Source organism: Saprolegnia diclina (genome assembly GCF_000281045.1).
Source record: "Saprolegnia diclina VS20 unplaced genomic scaffold supercont1.51, whole genome shotgun sequence".
Classification (NCBI taxonomy): domain Eukaryota; phylum Oomycota; class Saprolegniomycetes; order Saprolegniales; family Saprolegniaceae; genus Saprolegnia; species Saprolegnia diclina.
In genome coordinates this window covers 144481-157809 of record NW_008246118.1, presented here as the reverse complement: position 1 = coordinate 157809, position 13329 = coordinate 144481, and the positions used below count along the sequence as shown (strand labels likewise).

At 60.3% G+C, this 13329-nt stretch overlaps 5 protein-coding genes across 5 annotated transcripts; 2 read left to right on the top strand and 3 right to left on the bottom strand.

The window, feature by feature from the left end:
• Positions 1–219: 219 nt before the first annotated feature.
• Positions 220–3232, bottom strand: SDRG_12615 (hypothetical protein; the record flags this gene model as incomplete). Its single annotated transcript, XM_008618690.1, has 7 exons — positions 220–459; positions 502–1617; positions 1664–1820; positions 1874–2131; positions 2182–2363; positions 2412–2859; positions 2904–3232. 7 exons carry the CDS (start codon positions 3230–3232, stop codon positions 220–222), a joined length of 2730 nt encoding a protein of 909 aa, XP_008616912.1.
• A 1428-nt stretch (positions 3233–4660) lies between these two features.
• Positions 4661–7310, top strand: SDRG_12614 (hypothetical protein). Its single transcript, XM_008618689.1, has one exon. It carries the CDS (start codon positions 4706–4708, stop codon positions 7250–7252), a length of 2547 nt encoding a protein of 848 aa, XP_008616911.1. The 5' UTR covers positions 4661–4705; the 3' UTR covers positions 7253–7310.
• A 755-nt stretch (positions 7311–8065) lies between these two features.
• Positions 8066–9466, top strand: SDRG_12613 (hypothetical protein; the record flags this gene model as incomplete). The annotated part of the gene is made up of 3 exons (XM_008618688.1): positions 8066–8791; positions 8836–9032; positions 9085–9466. The coding sequence occupies 3 exons, from the start codon at positions 8066–8068 to the stop codon at positions 9464–9466; spliced, it is 1305 nt and encodes a 434-aa protein (XP_008616910.1).
• Positions 9408–10835, bottom strand: SDRG_12612 (hypothetical protein). The gene is made up of 7 exons (XM_008618687.1): positions 10666–10835; positions 10432–10616; positions 10256–10386; positions 10149–10207; positions 10036–10102; positions 9780–9995; positions 9408–9737 (listed from the first exon to the last, which is right to left on the bottom strand). Exons 1-7 carry the CDS (start codon positions 10771–10773, stop codon positions 9496–9498), a joined length of 1008 nt encoding a protein of 335 aa, XP_008616909.1. The 5' UTR covers positions 10774–10835; the 3' UTR covers positions 9408–9495.
• A 10-nt stretch (positions 10836–10845) lies between these two features.
• Positions 10846–12592, bottom strand: SDRG_12611 (hypothetical protein). Its single transcript, XM_008618686.1, has one exon. The coding sequence runs from the start codon at positions 12541–12543 to the stop codon at positions 10900–10902; it is 1644 nt and encodes a 547-aa protein (XP_008616908.1). The 5' UTR covers positions 12544–12592; the 3' UTR covers positions 10846–10899.
• Between the last annotated feature and the right edge of the window lie 737 nt (positions 12593–13329).

The following is a 13329-nucleotide window of genomic DNA, read 5'->3' as shown; positions in this document are numbered from 1 at the left end:
AGCTCATCACCAGTGGTGTGAGACCGGGTCTCAGTATACGTGGATGCTCCTATATCCTGCTGTAAAGAAATCATTTTGGAGTCGGCAAAGATATAGGCTGCTACTTGCTTCTTGGCCTGAGCGAGGGCAGAAGTCGATGACGGTCGTCTCTGCATTGAAAAGGGTTGGAGAAGATTCCCATATTTCAAGTAGACTCCAACGTCTGATTCACGTCTGCTTTTACATGTAGAGCATGTGACCTCGGGCGTACCACTCGATGGTGTCGATGAGCTCGGGGTCTCGGATGGTCTCGGTCGCGATCTGCAGGAACCGGAGCTTTGGGAGCGAGTACGTGATCTCGTGCACGCTCTCGAGCCGGTCGATCTCGGCTTCAAACGAGTCGACAGCGCTTGTCGGCGTCGAGGCGCGACCACAGAGCAGTCGGAGGAGGTCCAAGAGCTGCAAGTACGGCGCTTTATCCTACATTCGCGTTACATTGTATTCGCCACCGAGTCCTCGCACCTTGCCGTGCTGGCTCGCGACTTGGTCAAAGAACCGACGCGCTGTCTCCATCGCAAGCGGCGCGCTCTCACTCACGGCGTTGGTTCCTGGCGTCGTGGGCTCGCCGCAGGTTGTCTGTTGGAGAAACTGTTGAATGACCACTTGGGCCGCTTCGAAGCGGTCCGTCTTCTTGCGTGTCGACGCTTCAATGTGCTTTGCCGACGTGCCCCGCACCGAGGCTTGAAGGTACCGCTTCGTCCCATCAAAGCGCGGGTTGGTCGTCGGGTCTGGCACGCGCATCGCGTCCTTGAGCTCCACCAGTTGACGCACACACGAGCGCGAGACGCGGCGGGACTGCTGCCGCACCGACTTGGCGAGCGGCGCGACGCGAACTTGCACCTTGTGCGAAAACGCGACGAGGTCCTGGACCTCTTGCGTTGCCAAGAGCTGGGCCTTCTTGGCAGCCAGCCTTGTCGCCAGAAGCTCCGTCATCTTCTCTTTGGTTTCAGCCATGTACTGGAGAGGCACGGTGACCAAGGCGCGCGCGACCTTCTCCCCGAGGCTGGGACCATCGTCGTCATCGTCGTCGTCGTCGTCCTCATTGTCCGAGCCAGCTTTGCCGCGCCCGCTCGTGTCAACCTCGGGCTCAGTTGGCGCTGGTGGTGGGAGCGACTCGGTCGATGCCCGCTCGGGCACCTTGGGTCGGTGGTCCACGCCATAGAGCAGCTCGGCGACCTTCTTGGTCTGGTCAAGCAGCGACTGTCGCCGGCGCTCCGTGCGCGTCGGAGCCGACGGTGTTAGCGTCGGGTCACCGCGCGCAATGCCGATCTCCAAGCGCAGAATCGCGAGCCAGAGCACACAGTCGGCGGCGGACGCGGCGCTCACGAGCAGCGTCGTTGACGGCAGCGCCGTCGGCGCCCCCGCGACGAGCGCACGAGTCGGTGGCAAGGGCGTGTACTCGATGTAAAAGCAGTTGGGCACGTCGTCCTCGAAATGAGCATTGTAGTCGTGAACCAAGTTGACGGAACATGCGCGGAGCGGCCACGCGATCAGCGGTAACGACGAAGCGTCGGCTGGCGCGAGCGCGTCGACAGTCCAGTTGCCGTCGGCGACGCGGCAGCGCCGGGGCACCCATTGCTACATTGTAGAATATTGCTACGCGTTCTCCGACGAGATGCAGTACCGAGACGGGCGTCGATGTATGGACGCGCAAAATACCGTCTTTGCAAATCGGCACGCGGAACGTGAGCTTCACAGGCCGGGACTTGGTGCGCAGCGCATGCCACATGACATCGAACGCTTGGTGCTTGCCGCTCTCGTCCTTGAGCCGCACGAGGACACTATGTTGCATCGTTTGATAACAGCCCGCAGGACAAACTGCACTTGAATGTACCTGCCCCGGGGCACGTGGTCCAAGGTGTTGCAGGTGACGATGCGCTCGTGCCACTGCTCGAGCAGGAGCTCGAGGCGCTCGTGGGCGTGCACCGTCACGTGCACGTACCCCGTTGTCTGCAGCAGCGCGTGTATGTCGCGCTCAAACGCCAAAGACGGCGCGTCTTTGGCGTCGGACCGCGCCGTTGCCAAGCGCCGAAGCCACGTGTCCTTCTCGGTCGCGCTGAATGCTGCGACGTACACGTCGGGCGCACCAAATCTAATTTTTGCATTCAGTCAATGTACGATAGACAATATGTGGTTGTTTACCGCTGGATCGTAAAAGCATGAGCGCGGGCCGTCGGTGTCGACGGCAGGACCTTGAGGATCATCTCGAGGTAGATCTTGCTCTTGGCGCCCATACGTTTCTCATTCGCCTTGAGGATGACGACGCCGTTCTGCAGCGTACAGTAGAGTCGACGCCAGTGTTTGGTCGCGGCGCTGCGCACGTCCTACATGTTTAGTTGGTTGGTTTTGCAACGCGAGACAACTTGTCCGACCACGTAGCCGGCAAACTCGGATGCCTTTAGGTGCCGGTGCTGGAGAACCTTGTGGCGCAAGATGCGCACTTCGAGCTCGGTCATCCACTGCTGCTTCTCTTCGTCGGTCTCGGCAGCGAACGTCAGCGTCGTGTGGGCCGTCGCGATCCCAAAGACAAAGGCGTGCACTTTGGTCGGCGGGAGGTCCTGCAAGTACGCGTGCGCAGTCAGGCGAACGTGATTGCGCACGAATTTCGCGCCCGGCGCTGCGGTGGCGTAGCTTACACACGTCTCGCCGAGCTCCACGTGGCGCTTCGTCCACGGCTTCCACGGGTACTTGTCCGACTTTTTCAGCAAAATGCTGCGCAGCACAAACGGAAACTGCGCGAGCGTCGCCTGAAGATGCGTGAGCCAAGCGCTCATGTCGGCGTGGCTCTTGGCCGTGAGCACCAAGCTCTGCCCGTCGGTCCTATGCGCGATGCAGGATAATGGAGACATTAAGGAGCGTTGTACGTGATGCAAAACGTGTGGGGCGGCAGGCCAGGCCACATTTCGCTGCACAGTGCGACCTCGGTTGACCGGTTGAATGCAAACGACCCGCTGATCGGGAGTTTAAACTTGGGGCGCGGGTCCACGAGGTAGTAGTCCATCCGAGATGGCGTTAGCACAAAGAAGAGCCGCATCGGCGCCAAGTGCAGTTCGGGGGCCGATGGCGCCGCAAACTTGACGCCGAGCATCTCGAGGAGCGACGGGTCGTTGTACTGCGCGTTGATATCCTTGGTCGACTTGGCGCGCGGTGCATGGCCGCGGAGTAGAAAGCCCGAGTAAAAGTCGTCGCGCATCGTCCGACGCGATAGCTCCGAGCTGGAAAACGCGCCAAAGATAGCGTTCCGGCCGTTATGACGTGGCACCACGAGACGCGGTCGAGTCCTTGGAAGTGCAAAGTCACGGCTGCAAGTCCAATACAAGGCACTCGGTGTGGATGGGAATGTACTAAATACCTACTAAACGACAGACTAGAGGGCATTCGGCGTCAGCCTTGCGGACCGAGGCTTTCAGAACGTGGCGGGACAAGTATCCAGCTTGAGCATCCAGCTGAAGCGCGGACTGCTGAGATGGCACTGGCTCACGCGCAGATCTCGCCGGCAGAGTCAGCGTGACACGCGAAAAGACACGCGGGGTGTGAAAGACGCGACTGCGTCCAGAAGCCAACGCGTCCAAATGTGTCCTTCCTACGAGGTACAGTCCACGCCATAATGGATGGTTACCATGGATAGCCATCATCTCGAATTATTAGAACAACCTGGCGATGATCACGTGTGCGAAAATTGTCGCTACCGTGCACAAGTTGTCTACTAAAACTCCTTGAATTTGCCATCCAGATTTTCAGATGATGCCCCTCACAGCAAACTTGCCAACGCGTGATTGGCTCGTACATGTACAAGCACGGTCCAGTCATCGTCCCACACGTGTCGACGACGTAATATGCGCGTCCATAAGCGGTTGCCGTGCACCGTAGGACATCGTAAGGACCCCTTGTTTCATCAGCCCACCACAGGACCGCGCTAACAACTAGAGCCACCAACCCTTGGCCATCTCGAATGGAAGGCTCGACCAGATCGGCTGTGCGAGTCGCATCTTTCTCTACATTCGCTTACATTAGTCAGCTAGTTAGTCGCTACTCTCCCAACGACACGACGTGTGCGTAATGTCATTCTCACTGGGCGTGCTGCGATTGAAGCCAACGGCCTTCGAATGGCACATTGCTCGGCGCTTCGTTCAGTCCACGAGCAGCATGTCGTTCAGGTCGCCGATCCTCGGGGCTTGCCCGTGATAGCCTTGCCCGACGGTCGCCACGCTGATCGATGGCATATACACATCACTTCCGCCAATCTCCCGCCGCGTCCATGAAGCGAATGCTGTCAACCTCATGCGTCCACCTCGTCTCTTTACACTGCTCGTTCGATGCATTTGCTCTTTTCCTTGCGGCGCGAGCGTGGAACGCCACGTGCTCGGTTGATTGGGATGGAGGCCATGTCCCTCCGGTCTCCACTTGGGCGGTTGCCGCGTCACCGCGCCGAGAGGTTGGTAGATGTAATGCCTTCCATTCGTCCTGTCCCACGGTCGACTTTGCCAGCATGATCACGGGAACGTAACAGCCGCCGCCGAGAGACTCCCTTACAACACGACGCATTTATTGAATATTGGCCCATATTCCCAATATTCGTAGAGCCAGTCCGTATGTACAACGGCGACAATCGCATTTGGAGGGAGAGTCGGGCCTGAAATATCAGCGAGACACGGGCAGCAGAACCATGCGCCCAGAGCCGACGCTGCCTCCTCGCCGGCCATTCTTCATAATGCAGGCTCCGCCACGCCAGGGCGCCAACGTCCTCTCCTTCATCGGCGAGGACGAGGTTAAGGAGCCGCGGCCCGTGACGGCCCACCACACGTATACGCACCTCACAACGCCCGAGTACAACGTGGTCACGATCGGCGGGCCCGAGGCCCGCGTGAGCTTGCACCGGAAAGGCCATCGCAGCTCCAAGGTTGACATGATGCTGCGGTCGTCGGCGGTCGCGACGCGCCTCTCGCGCATCTCGATGGCGTCGTCGTACATGCCATCGATGAGCGAGATGTCGTCGACGCGGGGCGGCGACGCCTTGCGCACGCCCATGATGGAAGACCGGTCGAGCAACATCTTTGACAGCGCGCGTGGCACGAACGCGGCGCCGGCCGACCCGCGCTACAAGCTGCAGGCGCTGAAGGACGTGCTCAATGGCATCGCCGACAAGAACGGCATGGTCGACCGCGCGACGTTCACAGCGACCTTTGACGTTGGCTACCACGACTACATGGCGACCATGCAAAACACGGAAGACGACGACGACGTGTCCATGATGGAAAGCGTCGACACGATCGACACCAAGGCGCTGCTCGTCGACGCCTGTATGGAGCTCGACCTCGACCTCGAAGAGAAGCTGCGGTTCATTTTCGAGCTCTTTGATCCGGGCCACACGGAGGCCATCACACAGCCGCAGGTCGCGCGCCTCCTCGAAGCCAACTTTGCGCAGTTCAAGCTCCACGCGGTCGGTGCCAACTTTAGCGAAATGGCGCGCGTTCTCTTTGAGAAGGCCAACGCCGTCGACGACATCATGGGCTACGACCAGTTCCGCGCAGTCTTTCTCCCGCTGCTCCAAGCCGCCAACGACGCTGACGCCGACGACGAGGTCGCGGCCTACGGCACCAACGTCGTGCCCATGCCTCGGACGGGCTTGGCGCCGATCTGGGAAAAGCACTCGCTGCGCATTCTCTGGCTCATGTTGTACTTTCTTTTGAACGCAATCGCGTTTGTGGCCAAATGGTCGGCCTACAAGTTTGACCCGGCGCTCGGGTACGGCCTCCAGATCGCCCGCGGCTGCGCCCAAGTCGTCATGCTCAACTTCCTCTTCGTGCTGCTGCCCATGTGCCGCAGCATCATCCAAGTCATGAAGCGGTCGTCGCTCCTCTGGCAGCTCATCCCGTTCGACGACAACATTGCGTTCCACAAGATCACGGGCTCGGTGCTGCTCGTCGCAGGCCTCGTCCACACAGGCGCCCACGTCTCCAACGAGATCATGTTGTACCTTGTCGCGACGCCCGATGAGATTGCGCGGTCGATCTTCGTTCAGCGCAACTGCAGCCTCTTTGCGAACGGGACGCTACCGCCCTTCTCGACCATGCTCGTCCAGCTCCCGGTGCTCACGGGCGTCGTGCTGCTCTTGATCACGCTCGTGGCGTTCCCGCTGGCCGCGATTCCCCGGTTCCGTCAAGGCAAGTTCAACCTTTTTTGGTATTCGCACATGCTCTTCTTACCGTTCCTCGTCATTGGCTGCTTCCACGGTGCGACGTCGTGGCTCTCCAAGGCCCAGGCCGAGTACTGGATCCTCCCGCCCTTCCTCATCTACCTCGTTGAGCGCCGGCTCCGGTACACCAAGCTCTTCACCGTCCCGCTCAAGATCATGCGCGCGCAAATGTACGACGGGACGGTCGCCTTGTACATTGAGAAGCCAAAGCGCTTCGTGTACCGCCCCGGCATGTACATCTTCCTCAACGTGCCGACCATCTCGGGCTTTGAGTGGCACCCGTTTACGATCTCGTCGGCGCCGGGCGACCAGTACCTCGGCGTGCACATTCGCGACGCTGGCGACTGGACGCATGCGCTGCACGAGCTCGTCAAGAAGGCGGCGATCACCAAGGCGTATCCGAGCGTGTACGTCGACGGGCCGGTCGGCGCTCCCACCCAAGACTACCACCGGTTCAAGACGATCGTCATGATTGGCGGAGGCATTGGCGTGACGCCGTTCGCGTCGATTCTCAAGGACGTCGTGCACCTCTGGGACGACTACAAGTGCCGCAACTGCCACTGCGTCCGCCACCCGTCGTCGTTCAAGATTCAGAAAATGTACTTTCACTGGACGACGCGCGGCCAAGAGTCGCTCGGCTGGTTCCAAGAGACGATGAACGACATTGCGCGCATGGACCGCGACAACATCATCGAGATCCACCAGTACTTGAGTACGCTCAAGAGCGATGACCAGCGTGCGGCGCCGCTCAAGATGTTTCAAAGCTTCATGCACAAGGAAACCGGCACGGACGTCATCTCTGGCATGAAGTCCAAGCAGATGACGCACTTTGGACGACCCGACTGGGACGCCATCTTCCGTGATCTGCGCCGCAAGCACAAGGGCGAGGAGGTTGGCGTCTTCTTCTGCGGCCCCCACGCGCTCGACAAGGTCCTCGGCGACATGTGCCACAAATACTCGAGCGAGCCCGAGACCGGCGGCACGTACTTCGACTACCACTCGGAAAAGTTTGCCTAGAATTTCTTATCCTGTACTCTAATCTTATTGCGGCCATCCTTGGCGCACCTTTCGTACATTGGACGTGTGTTGCGAGCGACCTCTGGCCTCCTGGTGGTCCTTCTTGATGCGCTGAAGATGCTGCCGTGTTGGTGGGCTTGATTCTCGTAGCCAAATCCTCTTACCAGTCTTCAGAGTGCTCGAGGGTTGTGTTTGCAGTCGTCCCCTAATCCCTAATTGCCATCGTCACGAAAGAAGTGCAACAAGCGGCGCCCGCTACGTTGCTTGTGGAGCACGGGCGATCGACCCGCTCTGGTCCTTGGCGAGATCGCCGATGTATCATGCAAGCGCTGTGAAGGAACAGAGGCATCGCCCCGCTGGAGCGCTGCGCTGGACCTTTTCTTCGCCGCGGACGTCGCGGCCAGTTGATGGTCGACGAGGCCGTGGCAACCGTAGCGAGCGCTGCTCCCGTCGCTGCTGCGATGCGTTCCTGCGCGTCGCACGCGCCATCGTTCAGTGGGCAGCGTGTGCGACACAGTACACGGCGAGGTCGTGACTCAACCTCGTGCCCACCTTGCCGTTTCCGTCAACACGCCTGTCTCGGCACTTTATCAAAGCTGTCTCAATCATAGAAAACATCAAAAGCGAGCCAGAGACACGGGAATGCCTGGTCGACGGCCTCGTTCGCTGCGACGTGCGCCGGTCGGATGACTGGGCGCGTGGACTAGCGTCGTCGTCGACGTCGTTGTTCAAGCAGGCCGCGACCACGGCGAGAAAGGCGACTATTTCTGATTTCAGCCAATGGTCTTGCACCATGCACGCGATAATTGACCAATGGGCGCGATGCGGAACACCGGCGTCCTTCATAACGTAATCGTGCTGATGTCTTGCATGGCGGACGAGCTCGAGAGTACTACGATGGAGGCGCTTCTCGCGCCGCCGGCCGACGAGAGCCAGCCGCGGAAGCGCAAGTACGTCAACCACCAGAAGCTCGAGCTCGACTACCTCCGCAAGAAGGTCGAGGAGATGGAGAAGCAGATGGCGATCCTCGGCTCGATGCAGACCGAGACCGTCCTCGCCGGCGCGCAGTGGCAGGACATGGCCAAGGAGCAGCAGCTCCAGATGCAGCTCGCGATCATGGAGAATGCTCGGCTCAAGGCTGCGCTTCAAGACGAGCTCGCGTTCGCCGAGACGCTCGCCGGCATCGTTCAGAAGCGGCCCAAAGTACTGCAGCTGCCGACGACGAAGGACAGCAACTGGCAAGAGTTCAAGCTCGTGGCCGACGCGACCGAGCGTGCGACTGCGTTCACCGCGATCGCCGACCGCGAGTACAACAAGGTCCTCAACCTGTACCTCCAGCGGCAGCTGCAGGAAACCCACACCGTCAAGTCGACAACCGTCAAGTACCTCGACGACGGCGTGCGTCCCGGGATCGTCATCGAGAGCTTCAACCGCCTCGCGTTCGCACATGTTCCCTTCCGCATGCTCGGCCACGCGATCTGGAGCTTCCTCAACGCCGACCACGTCAACGACGCGGCGAGTGGCAGCGACAGCTTTGAGGTCATCCTGCATCATGGCGCGTGCCGTTGCTGACATGGAAGTAGAACCTCGGGTCACCCGAAGACAACATGGTGTACATGAAGAGTCGGTGGCAGATCAGCCCTGGCACGGTCGCCGAGTCCCGCCTCGTCATCAAGCGCTTCATCGAAGAGACGCGGGAGATTGTGGTGTGGCGCAACATCATCGAAGACGCGCTCCTGCCGTTCGACCCGCTTGCGATCACTTTCAACGGCTCGGGATGGTACGACGGCCACGATATAAGGACGCTTTGGCTTACTATTGCCTTGTCGTAGGGCGATCGTCGAGCAAACGGCGGACGGCGGCTCGACGCTGCAGTTTTTCACCGAGATCTCGACGCCGCTGACGCAGACGCCGCCTTTGCTTGCGAGCCCGTCGCCGGACGAGCTCCTCCTCGAGAGCGTCTTGCCGCACGAGCCCGCGCTGAGTGCGTCGATGCTTGCGGTGCCCCGCATGGAGACCGACGTCGGCGACAACTACCAAGTCGGCGCGTTCACCGACTCGATTCTCTCTGCGTACCGCAACGCGTACCGGCGCTTTGAAGCTGCGTCCATGCGCCTCCTCTCCAACATGCAGCACGAAGACCTGCTCCTGAGCAGCCTCGACCAGTTTGTCGAGCTCGTCGACTTTCACCAAAAGCCGCCGAGCGCGAGCTAGAGATTGCTGTGTTGAATATATACTGTGTGCTAGCCAATGTACGGGCCAATGGGGCGGGCGCTAACAAGCTCCATGTCGACGCCGCTGAGGCACAGCCAGCGCTCGGACGCATCGCTCAGACGGAGGCAGTGCTGGTCCAATGTCGGGTTGTACGCGACGACCGAGCCTTCGAGCGGCGGCTCCCGCGGCGGCTGCGACCGGAACATCATCGTCGCCGAGTGCGACGCGCCTTGGGCTTGATGGATGCGCAGGCGGGCGTTCGCGACGAGGTCTATGGTCCGCTCTAATGGGGAAGCACCGCAGGACGACGTACCGTCGCCCCAGCACACGTGTCGTCCCTTGTAGTAGAACCGGACGCGGCCGACCGCGACGTGGCCATCAACGTCATTGTCGTCGTCGTCGGGGTCGGGCGCTGGGTAGAAGAGGCCCTTGCCATGCATTTCGTCAGCGAGAAAGCTGCCCTCCCAGCTCGTCTTGTCGTCCCAGTAGTAGCGTCCCTTGCCGTGATGGAGCCCATGCCGCCAGTCGCCTAAGCAGGTATGAGCACTTGGAGAGAATCGGAATCCGACCCGTGTACTTGGGCGCGCTGTGGTGCTGGAGGCGGTCTTTTGTCAAGTCGCGCACGAGCATCGTACCCTACTTGACGCCTGTAGCGACCGAGTCGTACTCTCGGACGACGTACAGTGCCATGGGGCACCATGACGCCATCGCGCACAAGCACTTGGCCTTCGTACTTGTCGCCTGGCGCTGCCATGAGCTTCAACTGCCAACACTGTCGAGTCGTCGTACCGTTGGCGTACCGAATGGCCTTGATCGACGAGCGGAAGGCTGCGTCCTTGGCGACGTCGGCCGCGAGCGCGTCGCGCTTGGCCGCTGCCTCCAGCTGCTGCCGAACGCGCGCAGTCGTCTCGAGAATATACCTATCGTTATCTAGCCTCGAAGCCCTCGACGGTCCAGAGACCTACGCCTTCTTGGCGGCGGCGAACGCGGACCGCTCGGCTTCAAAGCGCGTCTGGAGCTCGTCCCGGTCGAGGAAGAGGGCGAAGGACGCGATCGCTTTGGCCGCGTCGCCCCGACCGACGAGAAGCGCGCCGGCCGCTTGCAGCCGCGTGCAGCCCGGGACGCGGTCCTGTACCTTGTGCAGCTCGCGCTAGGTCGCTCCAAGTAGGATGCTTCAGAAGACGACGACGATATCGTACGTGCTTGTACGGGTACTCGGGCCACGCCAGGTCGACGTCGTCCTTGTAGAGCTCTCGGAAGGGATCGAAGGGGAACTCGAGCGCTGGGTCGACCATGCTCGCGTACATGGCTGAAACCGTGCAGGTTTAGTTAGTTGTTGCCCGTTGCCACCGACTAAACACCAAAAAAGCCAGAATAAATTGCATCAAAAAGCGACCTTTGTGTTACGATCAAGTGAATGACTAGAGGGGTGTTCACATGGCGAGGACCGTGGCGAGGATGAGGGCGACCGAGATGGCGCCATGGAGGGCGCTGGCGCCGCTGCCCGTGGCGCCACCGTCCGTGGTGCCGCCGCCGTTAGGGCCCGAGCCCGGCGTGCAGCCCGCGACCGCGATCGCGCAGGTCGGGCCCGAGTAGCACGCTCGGCAGACGCACTTGCCATTCGTGCACGCGCCGAACTTGCAGTCGCCCTTGGTCACGCACGAGAAGCCGCCAGATGTCACGTTCTCGGCGCGGTTGCAAATGAGCTTCTGCGTCGGGATGCCCGCGGCTGCGGCCGGCACCGGCACGTCGCACGTCCCGCCCTGGTTGTTGCAGATCATGCCTTCGCGCGTCACGGTCGTCCACGTGTCGGTCGAGATGACCTTGATCTTGTCGCACGTCGGCTGGATCCAGCCCGACGCGGCACGCGCATTGCTCGTGTCGACGCTCGTCGCGAGCGTGGGCACCCAGCCGCACTTGTCGTCCGACTTCCACGCCGCCTTGGTGAAGCCCGCGGTCGGGTTGGCCTTGAACTGCGAGAGGAGGTTGGCGTACGACGGCGTCGCGGTCGTGCCGGGCTTGCCCGAGATGGACACGTCGCCGCCGGTGAAGAGGGGGAAGTTGGAGCCCTTGGGCAACGACGCTTCGCCAAACGAGTAGGCAAAGCCGCCCGAGTAGACATCCGTAAAGCCATTCGACGTCTTGGAGTCGTCAAAGAGGTACGGGATCATGTCAAACTTGCGCGGGTTGATGAGGTCGCAGCCGTACTCGCCGAGCGCCATGACGATCGGGACCCCTTTCGCGAGGTTGAGGAGGCGCTGGTACGAGTTGCCAAAGTTGTTGCTGTTGCACCAGCGGTACTCGTTGATGAGGTAAATGTCGATACTCTGCTGCATGACACCTTCAATCATCTTGTCGCCGCAGAGAAGACCTTGGATCTTGATGACCGCGTACTCATCCGCGGCCGGCGAGACCGCTGGCTTCTCCGTGTCGTCCTGAAGGCCCGAGTACGAGCTGTCGGCGGCCGCATATGCGAGCGGAAGCACGCGCATGTTGGTCGACTTGGCGCGCATCCAGTTCTTGACGTCGGCAATGTACTGCTTGACGCACGCCGCGGGGCGCAGCGAGCTTTGCATGACCTCGTTGGCCATAATCATGCCCAGCGTGTTGTTGTACTGCGAGAAGGCGAGCGCGATGCGCTTGCCATAGTTGAGCAAGTACGACGGGTAGCACGACATGGGCATGGTGTCGGCCGCGAGGTTCTTTGTGATCGTCGAGTACATGTACGAGCCAAAGTAGTCGACGTTCGAGGGCGACGCGGCCACCATGACGTAGATGCCCTCGGCCTCCATATCCGCCATAAAGTCCTTGTAGCTCTTCTCCGGGTTGACGTTGTAGATGCGCAGCGTGTTGAGCGTCCCGTTAAAGTCGGTCACCGCGCGCGCGATCGCGGCCTTGGACTTGGTCGCGTAGTTGTCGTCGCTCACGTCGTACTCGTACGTCATGCCACGCATGAAGAAGCGGTCGCCCGTCTCCGAGTTGTACATGTAGTTGCCGCGCACGATGATGGGCGCGAGCGCGGACGCGAGGTTCACGGCGAGCGCCGGCAGCAGCACGAGGAGCGTCGCGATGCGCATGGTACTCCGATGTCGAAGTGCAAACTGAAAATGCCATTTCTTATTGGCCTTTCTATTGGCTACTGTTCTATCGGAAGCCTTTATTTTATTCCTTGCTACTCGCTTAAATACAAACACCAAGCTATTTTTAATGTGGGCGGAATAAAATGCAATACCCAGCACCAGGACGTGACTTACACGGCGTATCCGTAGGATACACTTTTGCGCCAATCAAACGCCGAGGCGACCAGATGTACCTTCCCGCGACAAGCGGCCGCAGCTCCTGCCGCGCAGAGCATGGTGGCCGTCCTGCAGAGAAGTCGCTGGAAGAAGGCCCAGCGGCCTTGACTGGGCCCAGCCTTGACTTTGTATAACGATATACAGAGCACAAGCGAATGACAGGTGCGATTGAAGGTAGAGAGAGCGTACGTAGGACTCATCGGACATGGACATGCGGTCGTATGACTTCGACGGACGAAATGTGTGTGTGAAAATGGGCAGAAACGCCAAGCGGAGCGTTGGAATAGAGCCAATCGCTCTCCAGACGACCATTGCGTGTAGCATGTGATGCAGCGCTGCGGAGGCGAGCGCCACGCACGCCATGTCATTGGACTGGAAGAAAGTATACTGTCCCCCCGCCTGGCCGACGAGAGGTCGGAATGGACGGCGCTGGCGACTTGGAAATTGAAAATTGTGCCGAGGTCGCAGACTCAAGCGTCGCAAAACTTGTCCATGGATGCTCGGCATGGCGTAATCGTCAGTCCTGACGAGGAAGCTGCCAGCTAGCTGCAGTGACCAGTGCGCCGC

Coding starts and splice junctions, on each gene's coding strand:
- SDRG_12614 (XM_008618689.1), top strand. CDS start 4,706: ATGCGCCCAGAGCCGACGCTGCCTCCTCGCCGGCCATTCTTCATAATG.
- SDRG_12611 (XM_008618686.1), bottom strand. CDS start 12,543: ATGCGCATCGCGACGCTCCTCGTGCTGCTGCCGGCGCTCGCCGTGAAC.
- SDRG_12612 (XM_008618687.1), bottom strand. CDS start 10,773: ATGTACGCGAGCATGGTCGACCCAGCGCTCGAGTTCCCCTTCGATCCC. Junction 10,617..10,665: donor CCGAGTACCCGTACAAGCAC/GTACGATATCGT, acceptor GGAGCGACCTAG/CGCGAGCTGCACAAGGTACA. Junction 10,208..10,255: donor GGCCATTCGGTACGCCAACG/GTACGACGACTC, acceptor TGGCAGCGCCAG/GCGACAAGTACGAAGGCCAA.